Source organism: Pelodiscus sinensis, chromosome 1 (assembly GCF_052426305.1).
Source record: "Pelodiscus sinensis isolate ZL-2025 chromosome 1, ASM5242630v1, whole genome shotgun sequence".
NCBI lineage: Eukaryota > Metazoa > Chordata > Testudines > Trionychidae > Pelodiscus > Pelodiscus sinensis.
Window position 1 is genome coordinate 47,839,731 of NC_143052.1, and position 21,868 is coordinate 47,861,598.

Genomic DNA, 21,868 nt, shown 5'->3' on the forward strand with positions numbered 1-21,868 from the left:
ACTTCATAGAATATTAAGATGATTTTAGAAGAAAGTGTTCTATCTTACCTGTGAATTTGTGTGCTTGAGTGGTTCTAAAGCTAACACAGGGAGACAAACTCTCTGCCATTGTAAATGGGTGAAACACCACCAAGTTCAGGGAAGTGGTGTTCATTTACACCATATTTTCCGTACCATATTTTAGTGTAAGATTGCATAAGTATCCTACATTTATTTTTTTAAATTATTTGCATATTTGTCATCTGACCGAGACAAGAAAAAGGACTGATAAATTGGGCCACCAAAAATTGAAAAAGCTAATTGTTTTATTACATACCTCATATCATAAGGAATGCATGACATTGCTTCAGAGGAGAACATATTGCACCATACTATAAACATTTTACAGTTGTAACTTGTTCATCTGCATTTATATAAATCAGTAGCATGTACCCCATCGCAACATCAATACAGTTTTCATGTACCTTTGTATATATGCCATTCTCATTTAAAAAGTTGTGTTAAGTTCAGAGGGAAAACTATCCTTTATACTTAGACCTTAAAAGTAGTAAATAAGCATTTACCAGACTCAAATGTACAGAGAATTGGACGAGCATACTAAATATGTCCACTTGCTTAATACAAGACAGAATGCTTTCCACTTAATCAAAGTGCCAGAATAGTGTATATTATTTTAAATATCACAATATTATACACAGAAATAGGCAAGGTTGCATTTGATACAGCCTATTTTTAATAAAAAATGAACAATTCACTTAAACATGTGATTTCAAACTCTTTTGCATAATCTTGTATGAAAAAAATTATGTGCACTGCTTTTATACTCATGTATGAAAATATATTTATTTGATATACTTGAATTGCACAGTAGCATTTCCCAAAAGCTGCGTAATCTATTCAATCTCATTTAATTTCCTGCAGTGTCAAACTTCTTCAGTATAATAATTCTGCAAGTATAGAAATGCTGTAGAAACAATCCTTCAAGGAAAACTGATAAAGTAACATTTACATAAGTACAAAATATACAGCAAAGTTAAAATTTCATTAAATAAAATACATAGGTTAGCTGATTGTCTCAAACCATAAGATAACACCTCATTTTAAATGGTAACCTTTGGGGAACTTTTCTCCATCGATACGTGGGAGATTTACAAAGCAGTAAAGGGAGTTAATATTTCCCATGTACATCAGTAGAAAAGAATTCCCGCCCCACACTTTTGCACACAGGGCATTGCAGGCACAACTCCTGGTAACAATGATAACTGAGCATACAACCTTCCATGTATTATGCTGAATAGTGGGCCAGACCCATCCTGACCCCTAGAAGCAAGTTTAGACCAGTGTATGACATCATTACTAATTTCACTAGTATTCAGAGTAACACCACCAGCAACAACAATTTTATGACATTATTGTGATGGTCTCATATACCTCACATGAATTTTACTGCAATCTGGCAACCAATGCACCATTAAAATAAAGTGTTGCCAGAATACCTCACTTTTTTCTGTTTAAAACAGGTAGATATGAAATTAGTCTAGTTTATCTTAAATTGATCCCCTGAAAATAAATGTGTGGGTTTTTTTTTTAAAATAACGAGTCCCTACTATAAATCAGCTATTTTAATCCTAACATGTTTTGGAATGGAAGTTAAGTGCATCAGCACTATTTTAGCAAAGAGGCATACCACAATCTAAGACTACAGCAGAATTGTATCCCCGATGTTCACTCCTGGTCCAGACGTATATTGGCTGTAGCGAAGCATCGGCCTAGACTCTGAAATACTGGTGCAATAAGAACATCTGTCATACTCTTCCATACAGTCTGCACAGAAGGCAAGACCATGAGGCAGGTCTTTACAAAAGGCATCACAATCCTAAAAAGAAGAAGAAAGTGGAAGATTTGAGGATTACCACTACTACAAAATAATGGAACTACCAGTCAATCCTTGGTTACATTTATTCATGGCAGTGAAATCTTTTTTTTTTCCTGGTTAAATAAAAGTTCGAGACATTTAAAGCCTTCAGAAAAATAGGAAAAGTGATGAAGAATCCTGTGGCACCTTATAGACGAACAGTTTTATTGGAGCATAGGCTTTCATGGGCAAAGATCCACTTCGTCAGATGTATCTGACGAGGTGGGTCTTTGCTCATGAAAGCTTATGCGCCAATAAAACTGTTCGTCTATAAGGTGCCACAGGACTCCTCGTTGCATTTGCAGATTCAGACTAACATGGCCACCTCCTGATACTTGACACCAGAAAAACAGGAGTTCATCTATGCTGAGAAGCAACATATTGTGTAATTTATGCTAAAGGGATTTGACTTCTCTTCATTTTTTTGGGCATTTCATCAAGCTAGAAGTTGTTTAAATGTTGTTCAGCACAGATAAAAAACAAACGTAGAAATGATTTATGTTATGTTGAACTATGACTGTAAAGTGGTTTTCTAAAAGGCTGCAGCACAGAGCAATACTAAATGTTTGTCTGTTTGGGTTTTCAGCCATTATCAAATCAAGTCCAACAATGCAAACAGTATGCTAATATGTCTATGTTGCACTCTCAGCTAACCCAGATGGATTTAAAGAAGAATTGTTCTTCTAAAGCCTTCTATTTCTTTGTCTCTGCTGAAACAGCAAGTAATGTACATACTATATAGAACTTTGAATGCTGCTGGAATAATATGCATGCAGCATAAGAGGGGACACTATACTCAGACGTGTGGCTACGGCTACCTTCAGTTCAGCTGTTTATACCAGGGGTTGGAACTTCAGACCTGGGAGATGGATACGCCCCCTAGCTTACCTGGATCCAGCCCAGGAGGCTCAGCATTGGGAGCCTGTGCTGGTGCTCCAGCTCCCCTAGCCTCTCATCTGCAGGGCTGGAGCACACAAAACCTACTTGGCTGGGCCCAACCTAGGCTCTGGTGTGCAAGGGGAATGTGGGCAGTGTCTTTCTTCTTCTCAGTCAGGGGCTTCTCACCATGCTTCTCACTTGTGTTTTTTTTTGGGGGGGGGGGAAGTGATCAGCAGCCCCCAACAGAACAAAGGTTCTCTACTTCTGGTATATACAATATAGTATAGAGTGTGCTGCTAGATAAATTGCACCTTCTCTTCTGATTTCCATGAGTAGCTTATGATTTTCTCTACATTATTATCTGATCAAATTATTTGCTGAATAACTTGGTGCAATTTAAACCGTCACCCCAAATCCTATGTGGGAAGCTGCATCAGGAGTGTGGGAAGCAGTTGGAAATCACTCTTAATAGAGAGGTAGTGGTAAAGCCAAAATCCTTGGGTAGGACCTCTGGCAAGGACAGCAGTAACAGAATGTTTATTTCAGGGGAGATTTCCTACTACTGCTCCCCACCAGTATTCTGGAACAATCCTCTCCTTGATTAGCCTCTTCTACTTTCTGAGGTGCACAAGACCAGTGTTTCTCAACCCTTCTTTACAAAGTACTATACCCCTTTTTTTAAAAAAAGCATAAGTACCCCCAGTATCTACAGTTTTTAGACACACAACATTTTTTTCTTCCATTGCAACACATTTGTTTAAACAACTTAATCGTAGCTGGGTGGGCAATGAAATTTTTGGGTGTAAAAAGTATAAAAATAATAAAGTGCTGTAAAATTTAACGCAAAAATTCAAGTTTTCCTCAAATTTCAGTTGTGTTGATGTACCCCCCCTCCCAGACTTCTCTCGGGTACCCCTTAGGGTACTCGTACCACTGGTTGAGAAACATTGCACAAGACGGATCTAGGCTCTACAGTGGAACAGGCTGCAGGCAGTCAGAGCCCCTCAAGCTCCACTTAGAGCAGAGGGTACATCTACATTGCATCTGAGAGCAAATCTCCCAGCCTGGGTGCACAGACTTGCTCTAGTGCTCTAAAAACAGCTGTATAGACAGCATCTGTGGCTGGGGGAGGAGATCAGGCTCTCAAGCCCCCTCTAGCATCTACCCAGCTATTTTTATAGTGCTGGCATGAACCCTGCAAATGCAATTTGGTGGGCATGGGCTGGGAAGTTTGCTGTGGGATATGGTACAGATGTGCCTAATGAGAAGACACAGCCACGTTTCCAAAAGTGAATTAAATCCAGTGGCTTAGAATGTAATCAAAGTGATAGTTAAGACTTATAACAGAAATGCTGTTAACACTTAATAGGCAGTCACGAAAATAGTCCCCGCTGCCCAAGATGGAATACAGTATGAGGTTCTAGTCTATTGCTTCACAAAGATCCTCCCCCTACGAACAGGCAGGTGGGGTGAAGAAGGCAGAGAGAGAAACATCTTTTCCTTTTCATTTCCTGCAGTCAAGAAGTGGGGAGAAGAGATGAGGGAGGACGGACTCCTCTCACATTGACGCCACACAATGTCAGGACAGTTATTGGGTGGCTCTCTGATTCCATTCATTCAGGGAGGATGAGGCTTTCCAGCTCTCATTATTCTGTGGTCATCAAGGCTGAGTACCACAGAATGGAGGGCTAGAGAAAAACGTGAAAGGTGAGAGACATCCACTTCTTTGCATCTTGGTCATTGTGCATGTAGCAAGTAGTGGAGGGAAGTGCAGGCCCTGATACAGATTAATGCCAAGTACCTGCAGCTCCAAATGCAGTCAAGGCATGAAGTTGATTGGCTTTTGGGAATCTTTACATGGGCAGAGGAGAACTTTGCTTTCCAGTGTTGGAGAGGAGATCTGTGCATGCTACACTAGCTTAATGGAAAGTTCCCCAAGAGAAAGCTGCAAGTCCACAACTTTTTTCTCAGGGGTAGGACTTTAAAGAACAAACACTAGGACATTTTTTAGGGAGGAAAGAAAAAAAAAAAAAAAAAGAGTAGAGCCAAATTCTGCCATGAGTTGTAAAAGACAAACAAGTTAGGCTTCAAAATGGTTGCATACATGTATCTCAGAGCAATATTTGGTCTCTGATCTATGGTATGGCTCAATTTTGAGTGCATCATCTGGAATGCTGGTATTGAAGCAGCACAGCCTAGCCATAAACAAATCACTTCAACAGAAAATTCCAGCTCCAGTTTAAGGATATCTCTTAAAGTTTACTCAAGATAGTCACATGGAGCCTCTAACAGTTGGTGTGACAATTTTTCAACAACTTACAGTCTGTAGCATGAGAGAAAGAAATCACTACAGGCAAAGGAATGCAGAAAAGTAACTTTGCAATGAGCTCGTACACAGATCGCTAAACTGTTAGCTGGCATTGGCAGAGTTTCAGACTCTCTCATTCTTGCCCAGATAGTGCAACCATAGAGACCGGCTTAATGTCAGTGTGAGGGAGGGTCCAGGACATGTTACTCTTTAATAGGAACATAAAAATGAAAATTTAAATCAAATCCCACTGTTGGTATTTTTCTCATTTAATTTTCTTTTTCTCCTTACCTGCTCCCATTACATGTTGTGCAATATACTGCATTTCTTTAAAATTAATCAAGCTACCAAGAGCTAGAGTCTGCTCTCAGATATGGGATGCACAACCACTGCTGAAATCCTGGGGAGTTCTAGCTGAGTGAGGAATGCCAAGTCAAGCCAGGCTTATGTGGATTTTTAGTGTGGCTTTATAGTTACAACACTACTTTGCATATCTACAGCATTTTCCATCTGAGGACCTCAAAGTGTTTTACAACAGCATGGAATTTAGCCTCCTAAAAGACCCTATAATATAACTGGCTCAGTTTCATTGATGAAGAAACTGAGGCACAGAGGCTCTGCAGGCCTCTTCTGCAGCCAGTTACATCGGACTGCAAACTCACAATCTGTTAGTTGAGTTTTCCGGGAATTGTTCCAAAAAGGGAGGGTTTGAATGGAATTCCTATCCTCTCACCCACAAAACAAGCAACAGGTATGTTCCTAAGCCCAACAGGATTCCAAAGGAAGCCACAGTACTAGCTATTCAGAAACCCTAAGCTACCCACCACTCCATGAGGTCTCCTGCCCAATCACCAGATCCTGGGGAAACAGCTCCATTCAAATCCATACTCCCAAGGAACCTGGAGAAGGCAGATAATGCTGCACAGAAATTAAGACTCAAGCTTTATTAATTTTAGGTTGGAGTTTGTGGGGAAAACTAGATTAAGCTGATCATCATCATCTACTTGAAATAGATCCTGGGTTGGGTAGGGATGGAGCTAGAGGTAGCTAAGTAGAGCAAACTAGATTCTAGAGCTACACCTCTCCCAGGGCATAACAGGTGATCAGAATGAAAGCTTTCTGTATTGGTAAAGGGTGTGGATGTGGGTGTTGTGTGTAATAATTAGGCCCAGAGAGAAACTAAAGCCATAATTTTCATAAGTGGATGCTTATGGTTAGACACCTCTATCACTGAAGTGCTGAGCAGCCCCTGTTAAAATCAGTGGGGATTATTCATAGTATCAACTTTCAAGGACTTAATTCAGTAAAATTCATGTCTGCATTCAGTTGCATTGAAGCTCATACAAGAGGTGTTTCTGGGGTACAAAAACAACATTATTAATGAACTGGGGCTTATTAAATCAGACTACAACATCTTTAGATGTTTAAAGAGCTGCTAACTCTAGCTATCCATGCCTGAAAATAAGTTCTGACAATGAAAATCTTATCTAAAACTAGCATGCAAAGAAAATCTTGGTTGGTGCGCATGCTACTGGGCCTTTTGTCATCCTACTCTTTTCACCTGCTGTGCAGTCAGGTGGATTCCCAACTTTCTCTTATATAGCCCTTTCATTTCCATCCCCTGGTTCTTTTTTCCTTCCATCCATCTCCACATAGCTGACTTTCTGTTTTGAAGATTTTCCAAACCATTGCTAAAAATATAGCAAAGCATATCAGCTTTCTTGTGAGATTCTAGAGCTACTGCCTCTTGCCTGTGGGACTGGCCATGGGGCCAGGGTCAGACTGCCTGAGCTTAGCAAGGGAACCCTTTCCTGAAGGTGGCTAGGGTGCACAACATTGCATGAAGCACTGACCAAGCCTCACACTAAAAGACAGAGGCAGCAACTTTGATGATAATAGTAAAGCTAAGGTTATTTTTTTCAGCAAAGCAGCATGGGAAAAGAGAAGTAGCTGGCTCAACTGAGTAGGGGACTGGGTGACAAACCAATGAGAAAAAGTTGTAATGGAGAAAAAAAGTTGCAATGGGAAGAAGCAAAACATGGCCCTCCAACTCAGCTGGCATAATACCTCTACCAAGCCCTTACATTAAATAAATGTGAAATAAAAAAAACCCAATGAATGGCTCTGCAGTACCTTAGAGATTAACAAAAATTTATACGGTATCCTGAGATTTCAGGAGCACACACCATTAAATACATATATGATTAAGTAATCTGCATAGTCCAAGAAACTAAGCCATCACCATTATTATTATTTATAACCTAAGTACAGGGCTGGTTTTACCATGTGGTGAACTGAGGCAGCCGCCTCAGGTGCCAGACTGTGTGTGTGGGGGGGTGGGGTGGGGTGAAGGAGGTCACTAGGACGCAGAGAATTGAGACCTTTCAATGTTTTGGCCCAAGCAAGGGGGCACGGGGGCATCATTTGAGCTCCCTGCCACAGGTGCCAAAATGTTGTGGGCCAGCCCTGCCTAAGTAGCATGTAGCAGCCCAAGCCAAGATCAAGGCCCCACTGTGCAAAGCACAGCAAAATTCAAAGAAAGAAACAGTCCCTGTCCTAAGGAATTTGCAAATTACATAAACAAGACAGGCCTCTGGTAGAAATTATACAGATGAAGAACTGAGCACAAAAAGTGTATTGTTGTCCCTTTAATAAATACTCAAATTGACCTGATTATACTAGATGTAGAGGTGACTATCACTTGTTAGGATCTATGGCAATAACACAAGAATGGTTCACTCTCCCTTGTGAAACTGAATTCATAAGAGGCACTTCTTTACTGTATATGGAGATTAACGTTTCAGTAAGAAGACAACTGAAGTGGAAGGCAATTCATTTACTCACCAAATATGCAGACAGCTGAGTACTGCAAAGACAATTCCTGCAACCAGAGCCAGTGGAATAGCAAGGAACAGAGTCAGGAGCTTGTACAGCACGTATCTGCTGAGCTCAAAAAGAGCGTGGCTGCAGATCCAAACTTTGTCAAAGGAGTGAGATGACGCAGGCTCTGCTATGACATCCTCAAACCCCAGCTAGAAGGACAGAGAAAACACCCCCCGTGTAAAGGCAATAGCAGGCGCTGGGGTTGAAGAGGGAACTAAACTGGAGCCTCTGCGACGGATGCTGGGAAAGAGGCAGAGTAGGTTGCACTGGGCTATGTTTAATTTCCCTGCCGCGGCTTTATAGTACAGCAGATGGATTTTGGCTACAGACCCCTGCAGAGAAGGAAACTCGCTGGGCGTGACCTGCACAGGTGCTGGGGCAGGCTGGGCTCAGGCGGGATCGGACAGAGACACCCCGCGATTTTGGTACTGCCCAGTTTAAAACAACAGCCCCTTATGGGAAAACAACCGCCCCGGCTCCTGGGAAGAAAGGGAGGTGCCCAAGCCGGTCACGGTGGCTGCAGCGCGGCGGCTAAGGGGAATCGCAGCCGCCTGCTTTGCAGGGACCCAGGGGCCGGGGCGGCGAGCAGAGACCAGCGCGCGGAGGCAGCGGGGCGCTCAGGTGGCCGCCGGGGACCCTCCCTCACCTTCAGGTGGGTGTTCAGCCCCCGCGGGTCTCTGCCCTGGCCGCTCTCTGCCAGCTTCTCCGGACCGGCCAGCGCAAGGCCGCCGGGGCGCCCCAAGCTGTCCTCGGCCATGAAGATTTTGGTGTCTCCAGTCTCCTTCTCCAGCCCCATGGCGGCTCCGCTAGTGCGCTCCCTCCGGGGCGTCCCCGCAGCCTCTGGGCTTGGGTGGAGCCGGGCTGGCCCGGAGTCCCGCCCCGGCGAGCGGCGCGCCCGCAAGGGGCTGCCTTCTGGCTCCTGCACAGGCTCCGCCCTGCCGAGGGAGGGAGAGTCCGCGCCCTGCACCGTTCCCGCGCCGGGGCTGGGGCATCTCCCCCTGCCCTGCTAATTGCTAAATAGGGTGACGCCACAGGCCTCCTTGCACCCCCTCACCGCAGGCACCAGTGGCCCATGGCTGGGCTGCAGCGACCGGGGTGACTCCCTGGCCCCGCTCGCGAGTGGGGGGATCCGAGGATGGGTCCCCGGAGAACAGGGCCTGTTACATGCCCTGACTGTTCTGGGGTAGCTGGGCGGGACCATAGCTATGGGTGGGCCTGAGTGGGCGGTGGCAAACCTACTTAGCATCCAGGGCCAGAGCCTCAGGATTTCTTGCCCACATGCTCAGGGTTTATTTGGGGTCGGGAAGGAATTTTCCTCCAGGGTAGATTGGCAGAGACCCTGGAGGTTTTTTGCCTTCCTCTGTAGCGTGGGAGGCGAAAATGGCGATCAGGATTTTTTTGCGGAAAAGTGCGTCTAGATTGGCCACGGACGCTTTTCCACAAAAAGTGCTTTTGCGGAAAAGCGTCCTGCCAATCTAAACGCGCTTTTCTGAAAATGCTTTTAATGGAAAATGTTTCCGTTAAAAGCATTTCCGGAAAATCATGCCAGTGTAGATGTCGCCTGGCTGTGAGTGGGCTGCCAGCGGCTGATTCTTATTGATGGTACATGCATTCAAATTGACATCAAGATAACTGAGCCCCTGTTAAAAAGAAACAATGTGCAGCTGGGTTCCTTCCATTTACCTTGGTTGACTTTCGGGTTCCAATGGGGGAAAGGAGACAGGGAGAGAGGTGACACCCTCCCCCCCCAACTTCTCAAACACAGGGGCTGTGTCTACATTGGCATCCCTTTCCGGAAAAGGGATGCTAATGAGACACTTCGTAATTGCAAATCTGCGGGGGATTTAAATATCCCCCGCGGCATTTGCATTTACATGGCTGCCGCTTTTTTCCGGCGCGGAGTTTTTGCCGGAGAAAAGCTCCGGTGTAGACGCGATTTTCCGGAAAATAAGCCCTTTTCCGGGAGATCCCTTATTCCTACTCGAAAGGCTTATTTTCCGGAAAATCACGTCTACAATGGCGCTTTTCTCCGGCAAAAACCCCGCGCCGGAAAAAAGCGGCAGCCATGTAAATGCAAATGCCGCGGGGGGTATTTAAATCCCCCGCGGATTTGCAATTCCGAAGTGTCTCATTAGCATCCCTTTTCTGGAAAGGGATGCCAATGTAGACACAGCCAGGGAGAAGTGACACTCTCTAACATGGGGGAAGTGACTGACCAACCTGACTATCCATGCCCACCACATTCCACTCACCAGCTACGTCTACACTGGCCCCTTCTTCGGAAGAGGCATGCTAATTTAGAACTTTGGAATAGGGAAATCCACGGGGGATTTAAATATCCCCCGTGGGATTTAAATAAACATGGCCGCCGCTTTTTTTCCGGCTTGGGGAAAAGCCGGAAAAGAGCATCCAGACTGGTGCGATCCTCCGGAATAAAGCCCTATTCCGGAGGATCTCTTATTCCTACTTTCAAGCACATCTTTTCTTCCCCATTCTCCCCCCTTTCCCCTCCCCCCCCTGCTTATGGCTGAAAGCAGCTTATCCCTTCCTGTCCGGAAGGCTACGTCTATACTGCACCTCTTGTGCAAAAGCCTATGCAAATGAAGCACGGATTATCATATTGCCATGTTTCATTTGCATAATTAATTAGGGGCCGTTTTTGCACAAGAGGCTTTTGTGCAAAAAGGAGCTGTGTAGACAGCTCCTTTTTGCGCAAAACCCCACTCTTGCACAAGAGCTGATCTTTTGGAAAAAATGAGGAAGAATGGCTCTTGTGCAAGAGGGCGTTTTTGCACAAAAATAAGCTGTCTACACAGCTCCTTTTTGCACAAAAGCCTCTTGGACAAAAATGGCCCCTAATTAATTATGCAAATGAAGTGTAGCAATATGCTAATTTACAGTTCATTTGCATAGGCTTTTGCACAAGAGAGGTGCAATATAGATGTAGCCACAGTGTTGAAAGGCAGCTAACTTCTCTAGACTGCTGCTGGCCACCAACATAACCCAGCCACCTCCTTTTCCCCTGGCTACCACATGAACAGGAAGAGTTTAAGCCTAAAGGGTGTATTGTGAATCAGTGCCCAAGGAACTTGACTGCAGAGGCTACCACAAACCTGGCAGGAGCGATGTCCCAGCAAGGGAGGGTGCCTAGGTGATATAGCAGTCTGACTTTCCTTAGAGTCAGGGCCAAACACAGTTGGGGGAGCCAAGGGGTAAAGAGAGTACTCTGCCCCTGCCAAGGGGGCTGCTGCAGAGCTTGCAGGTTTGTGGTGTGAATTGCCTGGAAATCACTTCTCACCGCCCCCCCCCCACTCCAGAGCTTAGCTGAGGAGTGGAAAGGAGTCCCTGTGCCAGTGTTGTGCATGGCTTCGGTACATGTAGGGCTTGGCTCCTCACCAGCACTCAGGTCTTGGGCTTTCTTGGGGTGCCAGCCCAGTCAGAGGCAGCGGGACAAGGAAGGAGCCTGTCAGCTAGGCTGTTGGTGAGCTGGTTCTTTGCACAACCCTGGGAGTAGGATATGTCCCATAGGGGGAGGAGGGAGGGGTAAGGAGAAGCAGCAGGGCTGAGGGGGGGCAAAGAGGCACAGCAGGGAGAGGACAGTGAAAGGGGGAGCACATAAAGGGTCAATGGGTGGGCAGCAGAGGTGACATATAACAGGCTGATACTTGGCACCTGCCTGTACTTGCCAACCACTGCAGCATACAGCACTCAGCCAGTGCCAGCTGGAAATGAGATGGGGAGGAAGGATGGAGCCACCATTCAGAGGGGGCTGTGCTGATGGATCAGCAGGAAAGTGACTGGCCCCGCATCTTCGCTCCACTATAAGTGTTGCACCCCCACACCCATTGTGAGCCATGGAACCCCTTTCCCACTCACCATTGATTGGTAGCAGGCTGTCAAGCAGGGATCTGTCACTATCCATCCAAACTGTGTCCAGTCTCATGGATCTTTTATGGAACATCTTATTTTCTTTCCTCTTATGCCCTGCCTAAACCTACCCATAGTCTATAACAAGTAAATGAGAAGTGGCCCAGTTATCCTTCACTGAAAATCCTCAGCATCTCATTCTCAGGCTTTGTTTCTCCATTTTATATAACTCATTCCTACTAGGCTGCGTCTAGACTGGCAAGGTTTTCCGCAAAAGCAAGTACTTTTGCGCAAAAACTTGCCAGCTGTCTACACTGGCTGCTTGATTTTGCGCAAAAGCACTGACGTTCTACTGTCCAAAATCAGTTCTTCCGCAAATGCTTTGATGTTCCCGTTCAGGGAAAAGCCCTTTTCCGGAAACGTTTTTGTGGAAGAGGGCCAGTGTAGACAGCTAAAAACTGTTTTGCGCAAAAAAGCCCGGATGGTGAAAATGGCGATCGGGGCTTTCTTGTGCAAAACCGCGTCTAGATTGGCACGGACGCTTTTCTGCAAAAAGTGCTTTTGCGGAAAAGCGTCTGCGCCAATCTAGACACTCTTTTTTGCAAATGCTTTTAACGGAAAAACTTTTCTGTTAAAAGCATTTGCGGAAAATCATGCCAGTCTAGACGTAGCCCTACTGTATTATCTTATACAATGGTGTGACTATAGCAAAGTAAAGGGATAATTTCTGAAAGGCTTTGGTAGCTGTTTGAAAGCACTGATGTATGAACACCCATATATTGACACTCGCTGATTTCTGCTACAATACAATATCCATTATCACATCTCACTCTCCAAAAAGAGACTTTGAGGTTTATAATCCAGCTACTATTCATGTCTGTTACAATGAACCTGGAAACTCTCAGTCATCATTTTCTTGCATTCATACTGCTGCATCAAATTAGTATTAGCTTCAAGCCTTGAACAGTTCTGGCATTCATAGCAATATCAGATTTGGATAAGATGTCACCTAAAGCAATGATAATGATGTTGTATCGTTAGGTGGGCAATTCCTGCAGAGAAGCTCCATGTTATTCCTTTATTTCAATCTATGTATGGAGCTTTATGTTTTTCGTTTCTGTGCTGCAGCCAAATATTGCCTTGTGTACACTTCTAGTCTCATAGGAAATAATGAATGGAACATAATAATGAAGGAGTATGACATTAATTATGTTATTTATTGGAGAATCTGCAGGTAAAGTCAATCCTGATTCCTGTTCGTCAGCCTTGCTCACAAATATAAACTTACAGTGTGCTAGTATGTGTTTGGAGAAAATATTGTGACTTAAGGCTCTTTTTTGAGCTTCAGTTCTTCTTGGTGTCTTCTGGAAGGTTTAAATAATCTATAATAATAACAATTAATATTTCCATTGTGCTTAGGGGTCCCCCATCATAGACTAGGGCACAAGCCAAAACAACGGCCCTTCATGCCAGCAAACAGTTTGTCGTTTAAATAGAAGCTAAGAGAGAACAGTTGGAGATAGATAGATAGATAGATAGATAGATGGTTGAGGAAGTATAAGGAAGGAATGAGGCAATATTGGGCAGTATCAAAGTCAGTGGTCTCAGCACACTAGCAGCCTACCCCTTATTAAGTTTTTTGTAGGAATTGTAGCAAAGGAGTTTGAAGGAGGGATTGTCAGAAGGATAAGGAGGAGGCACCTTTATTTATGTTTATTATGCTGTCCCCCTCAACTTGAGGGGAAGCGTGGGAGAAAGCATCTATCAAATTTGGTAAACAGACTTTTAGAGGGGGCAGGTCTCTGAATTCAGAAGTAGAGGGAAAACCACCTTTGCATATATTGCTACAATAATTTTGTCATTTGAATAAAAAAAATGATGTGGCTCAGATTAGCTGCTGAGTAGCATCTCCAGTGTGTACTATCATTCACTAAACTTACTTTATGTAGATACTCTGATGATGAATAATATCCATTGAATAATATCCATTGTCCTGTAAAAATATTTTAAAAAATCAGAGATTTATGTTTGCTGATGTTCTACTAATATATTTCTAATGTATTTCTTCCCACTCCTAGCTTAGCTTACAGCTTCTCTTGTATTGCCAGTGAGAATAGGTACTGTATAACAAAAAACAAAGTAAATCAAGTGTAGAACAGAATTTGCAAAGAGTGTCCTTTCCCCCTAAGTATCTTAATAAAATCCTGTAATGAAGACTCTGTCCAAGACTCTGGTCCCCACCCCTCAAACAAACTGCTGGAGGCTCTTCTGCTTAAACAAAAGAAAACTTCATTCTCAGATTGGCCTACAAACAAACAAACAAAGACAAACAAACAAACAAACAAACGACAATAAGACTCAAAAGTTCTGTACAGTTCTTCTTGGCTGGCTGCTTAAACAAACCAAAGCATAGACAACAGATAAACAAACCACAGGTTAATTCTCAACTCTTACACACCTAGGGTATGTCTACACTACCCTCCTAGTTTGAACTAGGAGGGTAATGTAGGCATACCGCACTTGCAAATGAAGCCCGGGATTTGAATTTCCCGGGCTTCATTTGCATAAGCGGGGAGCCGCCATTTTTAAAACCCCGCTGGTTCGAACCCCGTGCAGCGCGGCTACACGGGGCTCGAACTAGGTAGTTCGGAATAGGAAGCCTAGTCCGAACTACCTAGTTCGAGCCCCGTGTAGCCGCGCTGCACAGGGTTCGAACCAGCGGGGTTTTAAAAATGGCGGCTCCCCGCTTATGCAAATGAAGCCCGGGAAATTCAAATCCCGGGCTTCATTTGCAAGTGTGGTATGCCTACATTACCCCGCTAGTTCGAACTAGCGGGGTAGTGTAGACATACCCCTAGACTTCCTATGCTTCCTGAGGGAGATGGAGATAGGTTCCTTTAGTTTACCCTCCCTGGAGAATTTCCTCTCTTTATAAGTTTCTCTCTTAGGAATGCAGCACACTTGCCTTTATTTAATCAAGCTCATTAAGGATGAGGTGTCCTTTTCTCAACACTCCAGAGCTGTATGAAGAACTTTCCTGGTGTCTAGATGTCCCTGGAGTCCTAATTACCTAATGTCTATAGGTGGATGTTGTTTCCCTTTATTAGAGATACTGGGCAATGGGTGTATCAAGAAATTCATGACTGCAACGGCTTACTGTGTTGCTGGGCACAGAGACATTTTTTTAATGTGTAAGCCTAGCTAACATACAATAGATAGATACATTTTGTGATCTCTGCAACATGTTATACTTACTTGGTATATGTCATTTACCAACATTTCTACTCTTGACAGATACATTAACCAAAAATATTTTCCATTTAACGGTATCCTTTGAAAGAGAGAATTTAGATACCGAGATCAAGAGAACAAAAATATTCCATTTAAATAGATGAGAGCTAAGGTTCTGTGATGAAAACCTGAATTTATTTGTATTTGTTAAGAGTGATGGAACTAATTCCTATTTTCTGTTCTGTGGCTTCATGTGACTCTAGTGCTGTAGAGAGAGCGTGCTTGGCCAGATGTGTAAGATTTACAGTGTTCTTAATTAATCTTTTCCTTCCTTTTCAATTCTTATGTTTGTGAATGATGTAATAGAGCAATGTACTGTTAGTTTCTGTACCTTTTAAAATTAAGGTAATTGTAGATTACATTTTGGAATTCATTTAGAGCCAAAGAATGGGCAGGTCTGTTCCACTCTAACTTTAAACAACATACTCCAGTTTGTCCTTTGTTCTATAAGTAAAGGATGTTCCTGTTTAAGCTTTGAGCATCACTGCTTGTTGTAATACTTTATATACAAATAGAAGCTATCTTTCCTGAACATAAAAAGGATGCCAATTTAATCTCTGTTAGCACAATTTTTTAAAATTAAACTTTGCTTTGAGAAGAAAGACCTCTCCAATCTCTGCATCAGGATCATGGTTACAGTCCACCTGAATATCTGTCCATTTCAGTAAAGTTTTCAGTGTTTTCCTTTTATTATTTAAAATCAAAACCAAACAAAAAACTTTCCCTGGTATCATACATCTTAAAAAATAACACTGCAGCTTGAATAACACTATATATTTTCAAATAGCTTAATAAACAATGGGCCATATTAATTCTATGTGTAACTCCACTCCTTTCACTTGAGGGGTGAAATCCTGGCTTCCTGGAAGTTAAGGGTAAAATCTCCCTTTGATTTCACAGGGGACAGTTTTCACCGTTGGTCACTGAATGAAATAATCCTCATACTCCCACTTTGTGTAGCTGAGTAAATTTAATCACCCCCTTTCTACAGCTGGAATATTGAGTCACAAAATCCCAGAGTTGATGTGATTAATGGTGTAATTATGAATTTGGCGTAAGATGAAGTAAAAGGAAAAATATAATTGGGTGTAAAATAGTGCTTTCATACACATGGCATTCAATGGCTATACAAGACATGTTAAGACAAAAAAAGAAATCACTCCAGAATTGAGCACCCCTGAGTTTGTAGATTCAAGTTCCAGATCTGAATCTAATCTTTCCCAGTGTTCCGGGTGGTTAGATTTGGTGTTCGGATTTGGCAAATTACATATGTAGATAGGTTTGAGTTGCAAACCTAGATCTGTTGTTTTGGTTGAACTACATACATAAGCAAATGTGACTTACTTGCTGCAGCAGTAGCCAAAAAAGCTACTTATGGAAGGATGTAGGGAAAAATAATTTGCACCTGGTCCACACCAATTCAACTCCGTTGATTCAATGATTCCTGACTGTTTTGATGTAAGAGGAGGGGAATCAGACTTTATTTCTGTGTGTGAATCTTTTGGATTTTTCTTTTATCCAACTCTTGTCCTGTCAGCTGATTTTCATGCTACATTAACTTTCCTCCTGCATTCTGAATGTAAGGCCACATCTACATTATGGGCTGCACAGTGGCACAGCTCTAACATTGTTGTTATGCTGGTGTATCAGTGTCGTGTAGACACTTCCTACAACAATGGGAAGGGATTTTCCATTGCTGTAGAAATACTACCTCTCCAAGTAGCAGTAGCTGGGCTGGTGGAAGCATTCTTCACCATTTTAGTGTGTCTATGCTCAGGGTTAGGTCAGCATAGCTACAAGACTCAAGAGCAGGGGTACTGAAACAAATGTGTATAGTGGAGGTTCTGAGAGCCATTGAACTAAACTGTAAACCTTTATATGATGGAAACCACTTCAAACCAGAGGTATTGTAGCACGCTGGGACCCTTAGTTCCAGCACCTATGCTCAGAGGTGTGAATATTTCACACTTATGAACAACATAATTATATCTATCCAATTTTTAAGTGTAGACCAGGGGTGGGCAATAATTTTTTGCTGGGGGCCCACATTGGAAGGGGCGGGGCCTCAAAAGGAAGGGGCAGGATGCTTCAGGCTTCCCCACCCACAGGCCATGATTGATCTGGAGGTTGGGCAGCCCCATTCCCCCCCTTCCCACTAAGCACCCCCGCCCCTGGCAGTGGGAAAAGACTTCCTGTACTCCCCCACTCTCAGGCGAATCAGAAGTGCTGTGCGCTCCTCACAGAGCGGGGGTAGGGTGGAGAAAACTTCACACGCTTTTCCTGCCCACAGGCCAATCAGGGTTTGCTGGTGGGGGAGCACGTGAAACCTTCTCCCACCCTGCCAGGAACGTGCAGCACTTCTAAGTGCTGAGTGCTCCTCGCAGAGTGGGGGTAGAGCAGAGGAAACTTTGTGTGCTCCCCCTGCCCCCAGGTCCTAATTGGCCTGGGGGCGGGGGAGTGGCAGTGCCTCTGAGGGCCGGATCAACCCGCTTGGTGAAGACCATGCCCGGTGTAGACCTCTGGTGTAGACCATGCCTAAATTAAACGAATTGTTTCTGATCATTGACTGAAAAGGCAGGTGATTCCATTTCACCGTTTTCACCCAATGTGAAATTTATATAATTATTTGTGGCATTACTGGATTTGAACTAGAGACTTCTATAAAAACTTCATTTATGTAGAGAGGCAGAATTTGGCCCAGAGAGGTTAAATACCTGCCTAAGGCCAGGATTCAAAACCATTTCGGAGATGGGATTAAAATTAAGGACTGTCTGGTTCCCTTTCCTCTAAGCCATGGCTCTGCTATTCAGTTTAGTCTCTAAATTCAGAGACTAAATTCAGAGAAAGGGAGAAAGAACAAATCTTCTGAGGGCCTCCTACATTGCTATTTTGGTGGTCCACCAGTTCAGCACTCAAGTCCATCTACTGTGTGTGGGGGTGGGATTGTTTACAGTTAAATACCAGCAATGGGAATCCAGTTCCCACTGAGCACACAGAGAGGTTGGGTAGTTGCCAAGGGTTGGGCTGAGGTATTTTTAGGTTATTTTTTTTTCTTTCAGTGAAAAAATTTGGAAAAGTTTCCAACATGTTTCCATAATCTACATTTATCTATTTGTGTTCTTTTACTGTGTATGATGAACAACGTATTCTTTACTGCAGCACATAGGCTGTATCAGCATAGTTAACATCAGCCTGGCAGGGGAGCTTAATGGTGTAAAACTCCCTGTAGCTTCATTGGGACTTGGATAAGAAGAAGGATGATCCAATGGCTAGAATGATAGCCTCAGATTTAGGAGGGGGGTACAATTCTCTGTTCCACCACAGCTTCATGTGTGATCTGTGCTTCAGTTTCACATCTGTAAAATGGGGATATTCCTTCTTCCCTGTGATGGTAAATACTTTAAATACTGCAGGGTGCTCAGACACTGTAGTAATGTAAGCTGGATAACTACCTGTGGTAGATAACTGTTGGGTGAGTGGGATGGCTGGGATGAATAGATACTGGCCAAGTTAGCTGGTTGCAGATTATAAAGTATAAGAAAAGAAACAAAGGGCTGGTGTACACTACAGGAAGGAGATCAATCTAAGTTATGCAACTTCAGCTACATGAATGACATAGCTGAGGATTAGTAACAGAGAAGTAGCCATGTTAGTCTGATCTTGGTAAGACAAACAAAAAAGAAGTCATGTAGCACTTTGAAGACTAACAAGATGGTTTATTAGGTGATGAGCTTTCGTGGGGCAGACCCACTTCCTCAGATCAGATTCTGAAAGTGAATTGGCATGACCATTATATAACAGAGGGATACAATGAAGAAGTAAATAAACCACACAGTAATGAATCAGTTACATAGAACAGAAGGTGGGGGTGAGGGGACAAGGAAGGAGGAAATTGCTTATTTTAAGTGGCTAATCTGGAGTTACCACGAATATCAAAAGGTGGGGAAGCTATCTTTGTAATGTGTAAGGTAATTATTATTTAAATTAAGGCCCATTCGTAACATGTCGAATTTTAGCATAAATAAAAATTCTGAAGTCTCTCTGTGTAATCTGGTGTTAAAGTTGAAGTAAGACAAATGTTGTTAGGTCTTTTAGGGAATGGCCAGTTTGATTAAAATGTTGGCTGACATGTTTCTCTGTGTGGAGATGTCTGATGTCTGACTTGTGAGCATTGATTCTCTGGCGAAGTGACTAACCACTTTGTCAAATATACATCACAGAGGGACATTGCTGGTGCATGATGGCATATATCACACTGCTGGACGTATAGGAATATGAGCCCTTGATCGTATAACTGACCTAGTTAGGTCCAGTGATGGTGTCTCTAGAGTAAATATGTGGACAAAGCTGGCAACAGGGTTTGTTGCAAGGGAAAGTTCCAGGGTTAGTTTTAATGTGGTATGCCCTGTGGTTATTAGTAAGAATCTTCCTGAGGTTAGGTGGTTGTCTATAGGAGAGTATAGGTGAGAGACCACCATAACCATAACCACAGGCACTATGTAAAGTAAATAAACATGGATGCTTTGGCTCCTGTGTCATGTTGAAAGCACATTTTTGACTCACTAGCTGTGTTTTTTACTCTGTTCAACTAGTGGGTCAAATCCCGGTCTGCCTTACTTGTTCAAGTTATCTTACTGAAATCTGATTTTAATGGGACTTATCACATGATTTGGGTGAAAAGGGATTTAGCCCATATTTTGGAACCACACTTCTGTGGTTTATTACCACAAGGGTTTTCCAAGGATCATTGCAATTTACTATTTAACAATTTCCCGTGTTTGCTTCTCTGATCTTTCCACACATTGATGCTCCTTCTGCACTATGGATGTGAAAAGGAAATGGTGAGTATGCTCTGCCTGAAAGAGGCCATTTGCTTGTACACATCTGTTACCTCACCAAAAACACTGCATGACCTGGTAAACTACTTATCTGAAGAACAAATTTGTAGCATGTTTGCAGTGTGTTAATGAGTCAGAAAACCTCCAAAGAACTGAGACAGTCTCAACTCAGGAACCCCAACCCAGGAGAAACAACAAAATGTTTCACTGAAATATCCAAACATGTCTCTAACATGCACATTTGTATTTCAGGATTCTAGTTTTATATTTTCTCAGGTAGAAAGCCAGAAATAATTATTGGGCATCAATATATAGTTTTTCTTTTTCATAGCACTGGATAGCCCATATATTCGGGGTTTATAAGTGTTAGTTGTTACTGACTTATTTGCATAGCTTTGTCTTTTCAAAACCGTCAGTTCATAACACATTTCTGATTTATGTTTTTTGAGTGGAAGATGTGGAAAACTGGTGGCTTTGGTTGATTGTGCTATTGGGATAAACAAAGCATGCAAGGAAAACAGTCGTGGTGTTAAAATGGGATGCTAATTATTTGGAAATAGTAGAATTGCAGAATGCAAATGGTCTAAAGGGCAGATAATTCAAATTGCTTGTTTGAAAATTCCTGCAAGATTATTATGAAAGAGCATCATAGAAATAGCCAAGTGCTATGGCCAAAAGAAAATGATATATATGGTACTCAGCAATGAAAAATCCAGTCAAAACTGTGTTGTATATGAATAGTATGTATGTTAGAATTCAGCTGTTGTTGGTGTTCTGAATTGATTGGAGATCTCTTGAATTTTCCCTCTATTCTGAAATATATGGTTTCAACTAAATTAGAGAAGGAAAAGACCAGTTAGATCATTGAGTCCCACTCTGGATATTCTTCAGGCAGGTGAGATTTTGTGTACTCTGTTTTGATTCATATTGCTTAATTTCTACTCATTCTAGTAAATTGGCTTGGATCTTGTGTGTTTGTTTTGCTTACTCACTATGAGATGTCACCTTTCTCTATTGTTACCTGCTCGTGCAGGATTATTCAGTGCATTGCAATCTGCATTTGTGCATGTTTTTGTTCAGTCTGTTTAAAAGTTCCAAGCAATGGGGTGTGCACAGCCTTCTTTTCAATCTCCCCTCAGACACAGGGCACACCTAAGTTAGAGTCCAAATTCACCTCTTCAACAGGGTTTGGTTTTATTAGCATAGAAATAAACACAACAATATAAAATTCAGTTGACCTATACATTGTGGCTCCTGGGATTAGCTCCCCCTGACTGCTCAAACCACAGATCCTTTCTCACAACAAAGTCACTTCTACCTTCCTTGTAGCTAAGAGGGGTAATGAGAACCCCTGCCTTTTTGAGTCCACACAACCAGTTAAGACTTTCCCAATCTGCTCAGAGGAGCTGTGTCCACACTTTCCTTTCCCCGTAAGACAGTGGTCCCCAACCTTTTCAGGTTGTCGGGCGCCAGGAGGCGTGGCCGTTCGCCCGCCGGGCGCCAGGGGGCGGGGACACTTGCCCCCACCAGCAGCATGCCCAGGAGCGGGGCCCCCCCCCAGCCACGCGCCCGGGGCCCCCCCCATAGCCACGCGCCCGGGGCCGGCGCCCCCCAGCAAGCGCCGCGCGCCAGGGGCCGGCGCCCCCCCCGTAAGCGCCACGCGCCCGGCGCCGGCACTCCCCCCGTAAGCGCCGCGGGGCCAAGGCCGGGGCCGGGGCCAGGGCACGCGCGGCGCACCCGGGGGCGGGGGTCAGGGACCGGCCATGCGCCCGGGGCTGGCACCTGCCAGCCCAGATTGCTCCGCGGGCGCATGTAAAGAGCCCGGCGGGCGCCATGGCTCCCGCGGGCACCGGGTTGGGGACCACGGCCGTAGGATTTGCTACTCTA

At 43.7% G+C, this 21,868-nt stretch overlaps 1 protein-coding gene and 1 long non-coding RNA gene across 2 annotated transcripts in view; one reads left to right on the forward strand and one right to left on the reverse strand.

Annotated features, from left to right (window-relative positions):
* Positions 1 to 287: 287 nt before the first annotated feature.
* CAV2 (caveolin 2) lies at positions 288 to 9,066 on the reverse strand. Its single transcript, XM_075929307.2, has 3 exons — positions 8,632 to 9,066; positions 7,947 to 8,134; positions 288 to 1,876 (listed from the first exon to the last, which is right to left on the reverse strand). Exons 1-3 carry the CDS (start codon positions 8,779 to 8,781, stop codon positions 1,726 to 1,728), a joined length of 489 nt encoding a protein of 162 aa, XP_075785422.1. The 5' UTR covers positions 8,782 to 9,066; the 3' UTR covers positions 288 to 1,725.
* Positions 8,118 to 21,868, forward strand: part of LOC142829510 (uncharacterized) — a 117,665-nt gene continuing 103,914 nt past the window's right edge. The window contains exon 1 of the long non-coding RNA XR_012903944.2: positions 8,118 to 8,241. This is a non-coding gene — a long non-coding RNA (uncharacterized LOC142829510). The remainder of the gene's footprint in view (positions 8,242 to 21,868) is intronic.

Bases quoted from the DNA above. Each gene is read 5' to 3' on its own strand.
- CAV2 (XM_075929307.2), bottom strand. From the start codon at position 8,781: ATGGGGCTGGAGAAGGAGACTGGAGACACCAAAATCTTCATGGCCGAG. The intron at 8,135-8,631 runs GTGAGGGAGGGT...CTGTCCTTCTAG, and splicing joins GGCTGAACACCCACCTGAAG to CTGGGGTTTGAGGATGTCAT. The intron at 1,877-7,946 runs GTGAGTAAATGA...TCTTCTTTTTAG, and splicing joins CTCAGCTGTCTGCATATTTG to GATTGTGATGCCTTTTGTAA.